We start from the raw sequence: 15,132 nt of genomic DNA, 5'->3' as shown, positions 1-15,132 counted from the left end.
AAGGTGTTCCCTTCCCCAGCTCAGCCCTGCACTGGAATCAGGATTAATACCTTGTGTCTTGAACTAGAATCTTGAATGGCAAGTTCCTGTGATTTATTTTATTTCAATTAAGATCTCAAACTCATTCAGCCCACAGACTGGATCAGGCTTTAGGTAGTTATTAAGTGCAGGTGGTTGTTACCATGTTTGCTGCCAAAGATGAAACTAGTGTAACAAATGAATGATGTTGAATGTTACTGCAGTGTCTGATTGAGGAACAGAATTCTCAACAAAAGATTATGTTTCTCTGACATTCTAGCCTAGATTCTGCTCAAAGTCTGCAGGAAAGTTATCAGCCAACCTCTAAAATGTCTGCAGCCATGCATGTATGAGCTGAAATTCTCAGTCTCCTAATCTGGTCAGATCTGAGATATTTTTGAAGGGAGAAAGGGAAAAGACCCATCCATCCCACTGCTAAAGGTGTTTCTCCAAATGGGAGAGGCAGTAGAAGTATTCACTGAAATGTTTCACATGTTTTCTGCACTTTTCTTAAAAACTGCTTACATTTTATTGACACTTTCCTCCCAAGACACCCAGCCTAGCAAGACATCTGCACATACAGACAAAATCTGTCAGCAAGTGAAAGCAATCACTTTACAAGAGGCACAACGTGTTAGGCTGCCATAACAAAAATTAGTGTTCACAGCCCAGCCTACCATCAGATTTCAAGGTGGTCTTCCTCCTTCCTGATGGCCAGAGCATAGCATGTGTGCAGGCTATTTCTACAATAATAAAACACCATGGCAAAAGTCTTGAAAATTATAACTGAACCACATACACCCATGGCAGTAGTTTTAACCAATTATAGTTACACTGTAGAATGAAAAGTTGCATGGATCTCAGCAGACTAACACTTCCTCCTTTTTTTGACAGATAAATATATAGTTCTGTCATTTAAATGACAGGATTTTAAGTGATGCTCCTTATTAGAGTGCCAGCATGATATCCTGTTGCAAAAAACCTATTGCATAATATTCATTCAGGCTGGTCCAAATAGTTGATTTGCAATGAAAATTGCCTCTCCAGCAGTGCATTGTTTTCTCTCTCTTTTATTAGATTTCTTTTCATTTAGCAAAACCAAAATAGCCCAGTGTGAAAATTGTGTACACTGACTGATGGCTTTTGCTAAAAAATGCCTTTCTGCAAAGTAAGGAATGGATTGGAAAGATAGGTTCTGTATAGCTCCTCTGCATCCTGCTGCCAATACAGCAGCCCTGTGCAGCTCCTGAACATGTAGCAGGGCACAGCAGAGCCATGTCTGCACCACTGGAAAAACTCCACATTTGCTCTTCCCCATCACAGGGCCACCCCATTGCCCATGGGCTGCCTACAGGCAGCCTTTGTCCACTGCTCAGAGGTCTGCTGATTGGCTGTGGGAGGGCCAGCAAGGTATTGTCAGTGGAGGAGGGCTTGGAGGGATGTGGAAGCAGAGCTCTGAGCTCTCAAGCACCAGATCTGATTCTTGGGGTGCCCTACACAGACAGGAGTGGGACTTGATGATCCTGATGGGTCCCTTCCAACTCAGCATATTCTATGATACTATGATTCTCTGATTCTCTGCCTGCCTGGGCATACCACTGAAACTGAAATCTTTTAAGCCTAGTGACTTGTTTTGCTTGCCTGTTTTTCTAAAAAAGTTATTCTTTCCTGGAGTGAGTATTCCAAGAGACAGTTAGACCCCGGTTCTTTATAAGAATCTCTCATATCAGCCTCTAAGGCATTTTTTTAGTGCAACTTTTCCATAAAGAAAAGAGAAAGGCTGCTATTGCTGCAGTAAATATGCTGGGATGCTAGCTACCTCATACTGTTTCCAAAATCTCAATTCATGAGGACTTTTTCCCATCTCAGCTTTACACTTGGTACTTGTTCTCCCTTTCTGGATATTATTGTGAAAAACCAAATTTCAAAGCCAAGCCTATACTCTTGGTCCCTTCTCAGGTATCAGATACAATGTTGAAGTAAATAGTACATCAGTGCCACTTGGGTTTAGCTTTAAAGAGCTGTGAAGCAGAGCAGTGAACAACAGATTCCGCAGTACCTAACTAACTCCAAGTATCCCATGGAAAGAGCTCATTGCTTAATCCCCATGACTCCATATGATAATGGAATGACTCCATATGATAATGAGATGACTGTGGAGAGAACGCAATAAAAGGCAAAAGACCACATTCCTCTGGATCTCTGTGGAGTGGCATTTTCAAATCATCCCAGACTGCACAGATTTCATCTATGCTAACACATACACTGCAAACAGAAAGTATCCCAGAGGAAATTGTTTCAAAAATTGTGTTTTTCCAGTCAGCTTCCAGTTAAGGTTTTAACCAGTAAAAATGTGCAAGTTAATACCTACAGCACAATGTATGACTTTGTGAAGCTTTATGCATACAATTCAGAGGTGCTCTGTTGGTTTTATGACTTATTTTTCCACATAGTCTGAAATCCTAGTGTCTGAGGTGAACAGGAAATGATCTTTGTTTGGACTATTATTTAATTTTTAAACAAACAGAATTACAATTAAAATAAGTAATGAAAGGTGACTGAGGCTGGTTGACTAACATTTAGCAGAGGAAAATATGCATGACTTGAAACTTCACTGAATTTGTCTCAGAGCCTGAAACCAAAGAGGTGAATGCGACGGCAGAGAGAAGAAATACCAGACTGAAGTTAATGCCACCAACTCAGCATGCACCAGAGTTGATGGGAAACCTCCACACAGTAACATTTTGGAGCAAAGTCACATCTGCTTTGACCTCAGAAGGTTAAACCCTATAAACAATGTAGCATCTCTGGGCTCCTCCATACTATGTGCAAGAATGTAAGCTCATACCCAAGTGAACTTGGCATGACTTGGCAGTCTGCCAGTTATCATCAGGGACACTGTTAGAAACCTTATTGTACTGATATAGATGGGTTCAGAGAGGCTGTGCATTGCAAAAGGGTAGGCTTTTTAATGGCCATGTGGGCATGTAAAACTTTCAAACATATTTTGAAGGTGTACATGGCTTCAGGTGGATGAATTATGCTGAGAACATTCATCTTATTAATCAATGTTGGAGGTCACTGAAAATGAGATACAGTCTCTGAAAATTGTCTGTGGGTGTGACAAGGACCAGCCATAGTGCAGAGACACCAGGTACACCTTTGGTGGAGACTTTACGTAGCCCAGGCATCACTATACAGTAATAAGATTGCCAGTTCTGTTGTTCAGAAAATTAATACTGGGGTTCAAAACATTATAGGTCAGTTTTTTCATCCTGTTTTTGGTTTTAAGACCAAGATTGCTCATTGCCTGCATCTTTCAATCTTGCTGTTAGTTTTCATATGAGAGCTGAGGTTCTCATGTAATCAAGGAAGCAGAGTTTTAAGGAAAACTTTTATTATCATAAAATGATATAATCATACAACAAGGCACATGTGAATGTCAGCTTAAATGTGCCTTGCTCTGTCATAAGATAAATTATTACTTACATTATTGTCACTTACAGATAAAAAATCCAGTCTAAAGAAACCCTCAAAACCTAATAAAATAAAATTAACCCTGTTATGTCTGAGAGTGAACTATTAGGTCTTTGATTACAATATGGAGAACCACCAGGAAACAGTTTCAAGACTAGAAGTAGGAGGCATTCAGTGCAATTAGAAGGTAGCACCTTGAAACAAACAGGTAGTGAGTCTTCACATAATCTGTGTTTAAGCTAAGGGACCATTTTGTACAAGATCTTAAGGATGATAAAAGTTCTTTCACTCAAGGAAGCACCAGAAAATACTGTGGAAAAGACCACTGAAAGTTATTAAATATGTGGAAACCATATGAAGCTCAAAGAAAGTCTTGGTCACAAAAGGCTGGAGGTTGAGTAAGTACCACAAAAAACTTGTCTAATTTTATATCCTGCTCTGTCATTTACTTTCTGAAGACTCAATTGGATGGAATTTTGATCCACTATGGTTGGTCTTTGTCTCTGAAACTGAAAGTCAGTGTATCTCTAACAACACTGAGTCTCTTCAGATGACAGGAGAATGACAAAGGAGTTTTGGAATATAATAAAGATTGTGACTGTAAGTTATAATTCACCAAATCCTGCAATTCTAGAAGTAGAAAAGGTTTTTTGAGAGAAGAATGTTTCAAAACACATAAAAGAGAACACTTTTCTTTCATGAAGGTCAGTGAACTTCTACAGCTTGTTGCTCCAGCAGGTTGTAGAGGCCAATATCAGCAGCAGCTTCAAGGAGAGGGTAGACGAAATTATTAACAAACAGTCATCTAAATTCTAAAGGGAATATACAGAGACACTAATAACCTAACATGGAAATTGTAGGAGATAGGAAGTTCTGAAGCATTCATGACCAAGTAGAAAAAGGTGTGCTCCATGAATAGGATCTCCTCTTGCCATTGGATATGATAAAATACTGGCCAACATTTTAGGTCTCCAGCAGAGATTTCTTCCTTAGTAAACCAAGCAGGGACCTGGCTGGGTCTCATTAAACTATATTCTGAAAAATTTGCCTGAGAGGAAACTAAGCCTTTGCAAATTTCCTGTAAACAGAGAGGGATAATGATTTGATAGCTCTGCACAAGGCGAAACCTGGATGCCAAAGCAAAGCCTCATAATGTCTGTAGAATGACCAGAAATGGTGGTACCAAATAGCTATAGGAGTAATGTTATCATCTATGAAAAAAAGACTAATCTGTTTACCACTCCTTGTTTTTCTGCATTTTAGGCATTCCCTATCCCTTTAGACATCATAGCTAATAGACCATGGAAAGACTTAAAGACATCTTTAATTTATCTGAAATTTTAGAAAAAGATTCAACACAGACCAGAGTTTCCAGTTTGCAGTTCTAAATGCTGTAATTGCAGTTATATTGTTCTAAACCATTCAAATAAAATAATAGTAGAGGAAGCAGAATACTGTTATTAACTGAATTCTATAATGCTTTTCTCTGTACAATAAAATAATAGCTCTCCTGAACCATCAGGCAATCCCTTCAGCTATCACTGGAATAATTCTATTTCAGATGCATGTTAGCAGAACAGAACACTACTACTAAATGTAGAGATTAGTGTTAGTCTAATAGGAGGGAAGAGCTTTCTGGGAAGCTGAGAGAGAAACCTAACAAAAGAGCTTTAATGGACTGCATTCATTCTGTTAGAAAGATCTGATTCTGATTCAGAGAGTGAACCCTCAAACAATCCATATTTTCTTTCTTCAGAATAGACTCCTCTCTGGGATGGAGAAACTCTCCAGAAGACCAGATAAACATTCTGGTTGGGGCTGAACACTATTTCAAGCATGAGGTTACTCCATTCTCATGTAGCATTACATTTCTTGTGATCATCAAACATTTATTTCCACTGACGCGTGTGAATCTGCACTCAGCAATGTTGAGATGTGGCTTTGCTGAGAAGTATGTGGGAAAATTCAGGCTTCCTCTGTTAGAATGATTTTTAATATGTTGGATACGCTTTTGTGGGTTTTTTTCTTTGTAAATTAGATTGATAGTTTTTATGGGTTAAGAAAAATCTTGTTTTCACTACTTCTGTATTCCTGAGGTATGCTCCCTAAGCCATCCAGACAAATTGCAGTGAAACTAGTTTTAATGAGCAGAAGTATCTATAATCTATAATCTTGGTAAATGGTCAGTCACCTTAACTGCTCGAAGATGTGAGGCAACGTGAATGCCAGAGCACTACACTTTTACTTCAGCCAAAACAGGTTTCTTCAGTGAGGTCAAGGAAATCTAGCTCACTGAGACAAACTCTCAGCACTAACAGTTGTGCATATCCAATTACATAATACTTTGTGTAAGCACAGTTTGTTTAATGAACTGTATGAAAGACCTAGGGATAAAGTCAAGTGTACGGGAAACTGTTGTGTCATCTTAGAGACCACAGGCTAAAGTAAAGTTCCTTCCTGTGCACCTGGTTAGACTCAGGTGAATTTGTTATGCTTCCTTTACAGCTTAGCATGTTTATAGTGCATATATTCAGCACATTTTTCCATTAAGTGAAATCTGATGATTCTGTAAAAATGATATTAGTCTGTTACAGCTTAATCCACGCTTTTATAGACGTCATGGGTAGCATTCCTTTTGCAAAACGTGCACCTGTATCTTTACTCAAAACTTCTAGGTATTAGTCACCAAAGAGAAATAGATACTGGTGTATAATGCGGACATCCAAAACAGATCAGATGATCTAAAACATGTCTACATCTTTAAGTTACCTGTAAGGGAAGTCTGTGGTGACAAGCATGGTACAGACACCTGTCCTACTGATTGTCACCTCATTTAGTGAGTTGAAGTGTGCAGACCCTTATCCAAGTTGAGAGAATTAGAACCGAAGATCCATGAGCTAATTGATTCTGCTGACTGGTTTGCAAGGTCTATCTGCAAGTCTGGAGAAGCATGGTTGGTTGACCACTGTCTGCAGGTGTGCTATGAGGGAGCAGTATTCTGCTGCTTTGCAGAAAAGGGGCTGTTCGTCCCAAAATTTCCAATCTGGCTACAGATAATTTAGTTGCTCAATTTCTTATAATCACTAGAAAACCTTGATTGTGCAGCATGTCTTACTTTGGTGTCACTTTTTCTCTCCAATACTTAAGCCCCCATAGGAAAACTCTTGCAAGAGGCTGATTTTGTGCAGTAACTGACCTTGATCAGGGGCAAGGAGAGATAACAGCAACTGTACTTCAAGGGCTGTCAATCAGAGATTTAACACACTCACAGTCATTTCATGTTGCCTTTGGCATCCTTAATTCATGCAGGACTTAAGGACATGAGATTTCTATTTCATGTTTATTTGACTCTATTATTCTATAGGGAACATTAATACTTATGGGTCTGAAACATTAAATTCCTGACATTCTATATGGTTTAAAACTCCAACATTATTTACTTCTGTTGGCTTCCATATTCCCAGGGACAAACTCCAGCTGTTTGCAATGTTAGCTCTTTAATCAACTTTAACTTATACACCCAGCAGCTCTGCAATGGATTTTGAAAGCTAATGGTAATGTTGGCATCATTTTAAATGTATATTTTCTCAAATAGTAACCGCTTTTAATCAATTTCTGAGATAAATAAAGCACAGAAGCTTTTTTACAGTAGCCAACACACATCTCATTTTTCCAATTAGTCGTCCTTCTGTATGTATTTCTGTTCTAGCTGACACAAGTTTAATGCCTCCTTTACCTGTGTTTTATCATGTTCTTCCTACAAATAGCTGCAAAAAGATGCATGACATCTTCGAACTATAGTTCATAGTGTATATGTGTAAAATTTAAGTTTAAAGAAATCACCTGCTTTTTTTTTTTTTTTCATACCATGCCTTTTTTTGTTTCTGATAATGGAATTAGTACTGATAGTTCACAGCTGATTATGCACCTAGTCATTTTTATATCATTTAAACTAGAACTACATGTAGAGCCATAAAAAATGTACAGACTTAGAGGCAAATTACCAAATTGTGTTTCTAAGTTTAGGAAAGTAATTTCAGATACCTACATGAGAAATTGTTTGTTATATGAAATTTCTTAGCCTTTCAGAAGTTCTAGAAGTGACAAAATGCAAATTAAAAAATCCACAACATGGTCTGAGGAACTTTTCAAAGAAGGTCAAGATTTAGGCAGCCTTGAGAGGAGAAGGCTCTGGGGGGAGCAGACAGCAGCCTTCCAGTGCCTGAAGAGAGCTTACAGGAAGGTTGGAGTGGGGCTTATAGTGAGAGGACAAGGTGTAATGGATCAAAACTGGAAGCGATTTAGGTTAGATATTAGGAGGAAATTCTTTAGTGTGAGGGTGGTGAAACACTGGCACGGGTTGCCCAGGGAAGCTGCGGAAGCCCCATCCCTGAAAGTGTTCAAGGCCAGGTTGCCCTGAGCAACCTGATGTAGTGGGAGATCATGCAGGGAGTTTAAAGTCCCCTCCAACTCAAACCATTCTGTGATTCCATGATTCTGTGATTCTGAGGCTGATTTACAAAGCATGCCATGAGGATGTCACTGAGACCTCAAAAATCAGAGAACTCTGAAAGAAAGCATTCAATATTCACTTACCATGCTCATCCAGTAGTATGTTGTCAGGTTTGATGTCTCTGAAAAATAAATAAAGGAATGCATTACATTTCCTACCCAGAGAAAACCTTCAATTTTAAAGTTTTCCTAGCTGGGTTTGAGGGCCAAGTGGCTTTAATCATTACAAAAAGAATGAAAACCATATCATACATAAAGGCAAATTATTTTTATCTACATCTTTTTACTGCCCTGAGAAAACAAGCATACTAAAGAGACTCTCTAGGTTTCAGTTTCATGTGGTTTTGTATTCATATGGTTAGCATTGACATGGATTTGGTTTTCAGGATTATGTACTTTATTCTTTCTAGCAGTGGGAATGAGATGGAAGATCTGCATCTAGGAGGTGCCTCATTGCCTCAGGGACTCCATGTTTGACCCAAGATATGATTTAATGGGAAACACCAGTGATCTACCCTTTCTGCCAGATCCTGCTGATCTGTCATGCTCACATGCACAGTCACTCACATAAGGTAGGGTCCTAATAGCAATCTTATGGTAACTGGGCAAGTCTAGCAGCTGTCCTTTTAGCCCCTGGAGCCCCAGCCTGCTATCTGCAATGACAGGTGCATTGCTGGGGGAAGGAGTGGGGTTAGGGAGGATGGAGATTATGGTGCACTGAAGCATCAGCTCAACTCTGCTGATCCTGGCACAGGGAAAAAACAGTGCTCTAGAGAGCTGTGCTTTCAGGCTCATTTTCTGTTGACCTAAGCTCATACTGGTGTGGAGGCAGTTTTCCCCACCATTGTTGGGCATTCCCACCTTCTTTGTGGTCCAGCATCATTGCTCAAAGTGCAGATCTGCTCTATGGGAAACTTGTCTCTTCCCCTTGTCTGCCTCCATCTGTCCCTGGTTTGGCTCACTTTGGGGCCTGGTGAATGTGAGGCAGTGAGTGTGGCCTTTCCACTTCATGCAGTATATGTGGAATTTAGTGAGTCTTTGGTGCAGGCCATTGCAGTAGGAGGCTAATCAGAGTGTTAAATTCTGTCATAGGGCTTGAATGCTTGTGAAGAAAATAGGAATAAATAGACTTCAGCATGAATGGAGGTTAAAATAGAAATGCTCTACAGTTCAGCACTGGGGTGGTGTCCACCATATTTATTAGCTATGTGAAGTGGTAGAAGGAAAATTATTTCACATAAAGACTGAGTGAGCAAAACTAGGAGATTATATTGCCAGTGCCAGGAAAAATGAAGAATAGACGCCAAATATGTATATACATTAGAAGGGGAGAACCTGAATTACCCAGAGGGGTTAATAACCATAAATAGTCACACTTTCGTGTCCCTCAGGTTGAAAAGTCATAGAAAAGAAGACTGAAAAACATGTGACTACCATTTGCTTTAAAGATTGAAATCCAGAACAATTAAAAAAAAAAAATTACACATACTGCTACGAATCAGGAATCAGGACACTATGACTTTCATCTATATTTCTGCTGATATGGACTGGACTTAAAACAATAATCTAGAAAGAAAAGATGTGTGGTTGGTCAAGTCAACCATCTATTGCCCGTATTTCTCAAGGAAAAATGGTGTTATGTTTTAAAAAAGGTGTTAAGCTGTAGTTTACAATAAAGGTAGGTCTTTCAGGTTACCTGATTTCATAGGAACTGAAATAAAACAGTCAAAATGGAAAAGATCTATGGAAGGCTGAACAACATTTTTCCTGAGAGTAAAGAAAAAATAGATTACGGTTGTTTAGTTAACAGAAGGGATTTGTAAGAGGTGTTGTGACAGGCATATAAAATAGTATCTAGATGGTCAACAGAACTTTTCTGTTTGCTTTTGGAACATGAAACCAAGGTTCATATTTCATAAAACTGAAGTGAACTACACAAACAAGGTACTATTTATAGAACTGAGAATTCAAGTCAAGCTAATTGCTACAAAACATAAGTGCATAAACGTGTTTCAGAAGCTTCAATAAAGAATTAGCCATTGATGTGAATAACTGAACTTTCAGCTAAGATTAATCTAATGGATTCTAGGAAAGCACTTCTACAGCAAGTGTAAATGATGTGTTTCCTTCACCTTTTTGAAACACATCAATAATAATAATGCCAAACACAAGACTTATGCTTTTTCTTAAACCTGTGAGGACTGAAAAACTAACACCGTCTGTTTATTTTATTCTGCTGTCATCTTTTGCAACAAACATACAAACACCACAGGCTTGGATTCTGTTATGTTTAAGTTGTGATTTTTTTTGTTTTTGCCTGTATTTTCTCCTTAATTCACCAAAAGATTTCATGTGTTTGCAACACACAGACAGCTGTTCTTTCCCAGTCCAAGTAGATTTTTAATATTATTAGAGGAAATATTTCAGTTATAACAGCTCTGGATGGGTCTGAATTCACATGTGTAATAACCCCCTAACCCTTCATTTGGTATCAGGAAAAATCCAAAGTAAATTCTTTCCACTTCATGTCTAACAGATTACACTCTTTGTCTTGCTGGCTCTAATGTATTATCTAATGTATTATCACATTTCCGTTTTCTTGGCCTTCTAAAATCCCACATTAATATCTAGGAGCATTTCAGTTGACAGTCATATTAGCAGCATGACTTATTAGGAATATTTCCTTTTTGTGATTATTTGTTTTCTCTGAACAAGAACTTTTGAGGTTTCAAGCCTTCATTAACAGAAAGCAGTTTACAGGGAAACCTCAGTTGTGTACAAACTCATGAAATGAAGTCTTAGCAGCTCCTAACTGCTTTTATTTGAATAGACAGAAGACACATATTTTCATTCAAAAGACAGAACCTAGCATACTAACAACAGGTATAAGTTGAAATGAGAGGGGTTCATACAGGACATAAAGGAGAACTTTCACAGTGGGGACAGACAAGCAATGGAACAGGCTGCCTAGAGGGGTTGTGTGGTGACCACCCCTGGAGTTTTTCAAGACCTGGCTACATAAATCCATGGGAAGCCTGGTCTGATGTTATGTCTGATCATGCTTGAAGCAGAAGGTTGGACTAGAGACCTCCTGACGTCCCTTCCAACCTGATTTATCCCTTGACCTTTATGTATAAGCAAGGAGCAAAAGCTTTCTCCATCTTGCAGGTCATAAGCAGCAACTGAGTATCTTCCTACAAACCATGACTAGCACCACAGTCCATAAAGACCTCCTTCAGGGACAGTGGTAATGCCTATTGACAGTAAAACTCCATGAGTCACCAGATATGCTTGTCTCAGTCAGGATGTGGTGGGCCCGTATTTACATGTATATCACTAAAATTCACTGGCTCACACTAAGGCAGCCATTGCCCTTGCAGAATGCTAAGGGTTGTTGATGTTGTATTTTTTCTCTCAGAGTTTCAAAATATCCAACATAGAAATTAAATTAAATAGATTTTGCTCAAAAGGAAGCAAAAGAAGCAAGATCCAAAGGCCCTTGAAATCAATTGAAGGATTACATTTACTTCAGTAGAAATTGTTAAAACCCTAATAGTTTTTCTCATGCTCTTTTTTCTTCAGTGCTGATAATATGACTCCATGTTGTGTAACATAAACCTTTAAATACTAAGATTAAAGGCTTTTTTCTTAATTATGCAGCTAATTTCTTTTATTAATACTCCTTCCTTATGCAGAAATAGGCACTTGAAGTTAGTGTTTTCACTGGGGGAAAAAAAAAATTGTACTAAGAGCACAGAAAGTCACATTTACTTTTTTTTAACCTACAATCACCTCCACATCCCTGTTTGCCTTCTCTTTGTCAAAAGAGTCCCAACAGTCATGACTGAAAATGAGCACTCTTGGATATAGGGAATACTATAAGAAGGTTAGGAGTCTGTTTGACTGCACAGGTGCAAGTGCTAAGCTCTAGAAGACAGCTGCTAGCATTAAAAAAGAAAGCACAGTAAAAAGCAACAGCTTCTGGTTAACTACCTGAATTCATGCAAGGATAAATCTAATAACCTCAGTCTACTGAGTAGCTGATTCTCTCAAATATTAATCTAATTTGCTCATAACCCCTCTAATATACTGCACAATATACCTGACCAGAGTCTTTTTTATTAGGGTTTTTTTAGGTTTAGTCACACCAATTTTTCACATTAAATCACACACACATACCTGGCACATAGCTATAAACAAATGTGACATGAGTAGTTCTAGACAATTTTCATTAAGATTTATATTAGCTGTATAACAGTTCTTAACAGCCGTAAAAATGGCAATGAGTTGGGAAATGTGTTTCAGTTATGGATTATTCAAGTTCCCATGAGACATCTCTATGTCAGAGCACTGAACTGAACCGTATCACACATTATACAGTGATTTCTTCCCATTGTGGAAATAAATGTGAACAAGTTCTGATTTTCACATATAGGGACCTTACTTCCTTCTTATTTGATATTTTGACTCAAAAATCATACACATCCAAGGTGTGCAGTTCATAAAGTCAGTCCGTGGATATACAGTGAGGTTTTCTTATGACAAATCTGTTGAAGCTTTGGATGAAGGTAAAGTCAATAAATACTGACCACTGCACAGCCAAGAGATTTATTTGGTCACAGGTGTTTTGCTTCTATAAAGGCAGCACAGAAGTGATGTATACTCCAGAGCTCAACTGTGAAGAGTACCTAACAAGAATGTTTCCTCAAGAATCAGCCTGAATGAAATCTCATGCAACCTCTGTTCCTTTCATCAACACCTCATCACACTTTTATTTTTTATGTTTTTGTTCCTGACTAACTTCCTTTCTAGTTTCAAAAAGTGTTCAAGAAATGTTCAATGGTATTAAAATAAAATCATAGCAAGAATCTCAGAGTTTTTTTACTGTTGTTTCTTGTCAGACAGATGGAAATGAAAGACTTTTGACTGCTCCAAACCTCTGATTACCAACTCACATAGCCCTCACTTAGATCTCACCAGTAATTGCCATCACTTACTGTCCTTTCAAAAAGACCTTCAGAGCCTTCTGTTACTATTCTAACAAATGCCCTGACATGACAAGACCTTGTGAATCACTGTAATTTTGAAATTTAAAGACTTTAGTAACATTGAAAATAAGCTGAGAAGATGTAGTATTAGATTATGAGAGATCTGTAAAGAAAAAAGACATCTGTGGATGTTTGTTTGTATAAATCTGGATGTGTTTCCACAAGGCACATCTGACACACAAGCCACCAGAATAATTAAGTCAGAAATAGACTTTCACAGTTCATAGTGTCTGACTGAAACATAAATGAGGAAAAAAAAATCTGTTAATAAAAGGTACTGTTCATATGTGTGGACAGCAAATGCAGAAACAAGCGATTGGGATGAAAAAAAATTAAAGCACAGGTCCTAATCTTTACATATTTAAACCCGGGCTAACTCACTGACAACCAGAGACAAGTTACACAGGTAATTTATTGCTGCATGTTTTCGCTGAGCTGAGCTATTTTTAGCTCAAATTAGCACCTTTTAAATATTTCTGTCTTGAGTAAGGAAAAAATTTCACACAGCTGAGATCCACTAATTCTGCTTGCAAATAAACTGCTATTTTTCCCCAGGATATCCATGCATAGATTTATCTTCTGAGAAGCGAAGGGTGCATTAATTCATTCAATCAACTCAGCCATTTCCATTTGCATTTTCTGGAGCCTGTTATACACAGGGGACTGGCAATGTCAAAGGGCACCACCTCCAGTGTCCTGTTCTACTCTGAAATGTCAAAAAGCCTAAAATATTGCCTAAGATCCATCCAGTGGAACTTGGCCAATCCCAGCCAGATCCAGAAAAAAAAAAAAAAAAGTAATTAAAAACCAAAATCTGCACTACAGACTCCAAATAAGGCATGGAGCCAAATTTGTAGTTTTGCAGAGCTTTACCAGATACAGTTTCAGAATCATCAACTTAAAGCAAAACATTGTTTTTTTCAAGTAAGTATATGTATGTGGATATCCAGATATCAGATATCTTAGAAAAATTAACTCTTTCCTCCAAAAAAGGCTCAGAGTAACTTTACAGCTTGAATGGTAATCTGGTTTTATCACTCTGTTTTAATAGTTTTGTGATATTTTAATTATATGCTCAAATCTCACAGTTCATTATGGCAACTTCTGAACCTAGAAATTAATAGAATTCCACAGAATTCTGAGTGAAAGGAATTAATAAAGGCTTCAGGATATGAAAATCAGTCCATAAAACTGTAATAGCTTCGATGAGACTCTGTATATGCAATCAGAAATAATTTAAGTAATAAGAAATATAAGAATTATACAACCTTTGATCTATTATTCATGAACCTGAAGTAGTTACAAGTTAGTGGGCCTTGTAAAAAAAAAAAAAATCTTTTTATTTGGTCTACCTATTTAAAATCTCCTATTTTATTTGAAATCAAAATTTTGTTTTCTCTGCAATTCCAAATCCTGGGGCATTCACATAGAAACAAAAAATCTACAGCTACTTCCAACAAATTATCTAGTAGTATGCATTCAAAAGAGAGGAATCCGAATCTTATCAGCCAGCCAGTTATCACACTTTAGAACCTTTTCCTTCTGTGTGGCAACAAGGCCATTTTCTAGCCCAGCAAGATACAACTGCTGTAATAATGATGACAAGTGAAAAAGCTCTCTCTAATGAGGGCCTCTGAAAACCTTACATCTTCTTATGTACCTCTAAAGAGTGTCTGGACACTTGGCTCAAGGCTTGGGATTGTACTACCCAGATATATAGAGCTAAGGTACTGCTGAACATTGTTGTGCCTGTGGTTCCTTCTTAGTTTAGCATTATTTTTTACCAGGTGTCCATGAAGATCTTCCATTTTCCTAGCATTTATGCTAAGCAGTTTCATACAGCTCTGAAAAGAAAACTGTCAAAGAATGCACCAAAACATGCTTATCTACAGTTAACCTCAACAGGAGCAAGCCTGTTATTTCCAATTTGATCTCCATTTGGAAAAATAAAACTATGAAAATATCTTCAATTCTCTACTTTTAACAATAGGTGGCAGTAATGATATCTACATTTGTCCGGATGGCCAGCGGTCTTTGGAAACACTGTGTTTGTCAATTTTAACTTATAGAAAGAGTT

The 15,132-nt window shown here is 37.9% G+C and overlaps 1 protein-coding gene across 1 annotated transcript in view; it reads right to left on the bottom strand.

Moving 5' to 3' along the window:
• Positions 1–15,132, bottom strand: part of STK32B (serine/threonine kinase 32B) — a 140,816-nt gene that overhangs the window by 44,766 nt on the left and 80,918 nt on the right. Inside the window, exon 5 of the mRNA XM_010003139.1 lies at positions 8,092–8,129. Coding sequence (XP_010001441.1) covers positions 8,092–8,129 — 38 coding nt within the window. The remainder of the gene's footprint in view (positions 1–8,091; positions 8,130–15,132) is intronic.

Source organism: Chaetura pelagica, unplaced genomic scaffold (assembly GCF_000747805.2).
Source record: "Chaetura pelagica isolate M959 unplaced genomic scaffold, ChaPel_1.0 scaffold147, whole genome shotgun sequence".
Lineage (NCBI taxonomy): Eukaryota > Metazoa > Chordata > Aves > Apodiformes > Apodidae > Chaetura > Chaetura pelagica.
The sequence above is the reverse complement of the archived record's forward strand: the minus strand, read 5'-3'. Positions and strand labels throughout refer to the sequence as shown.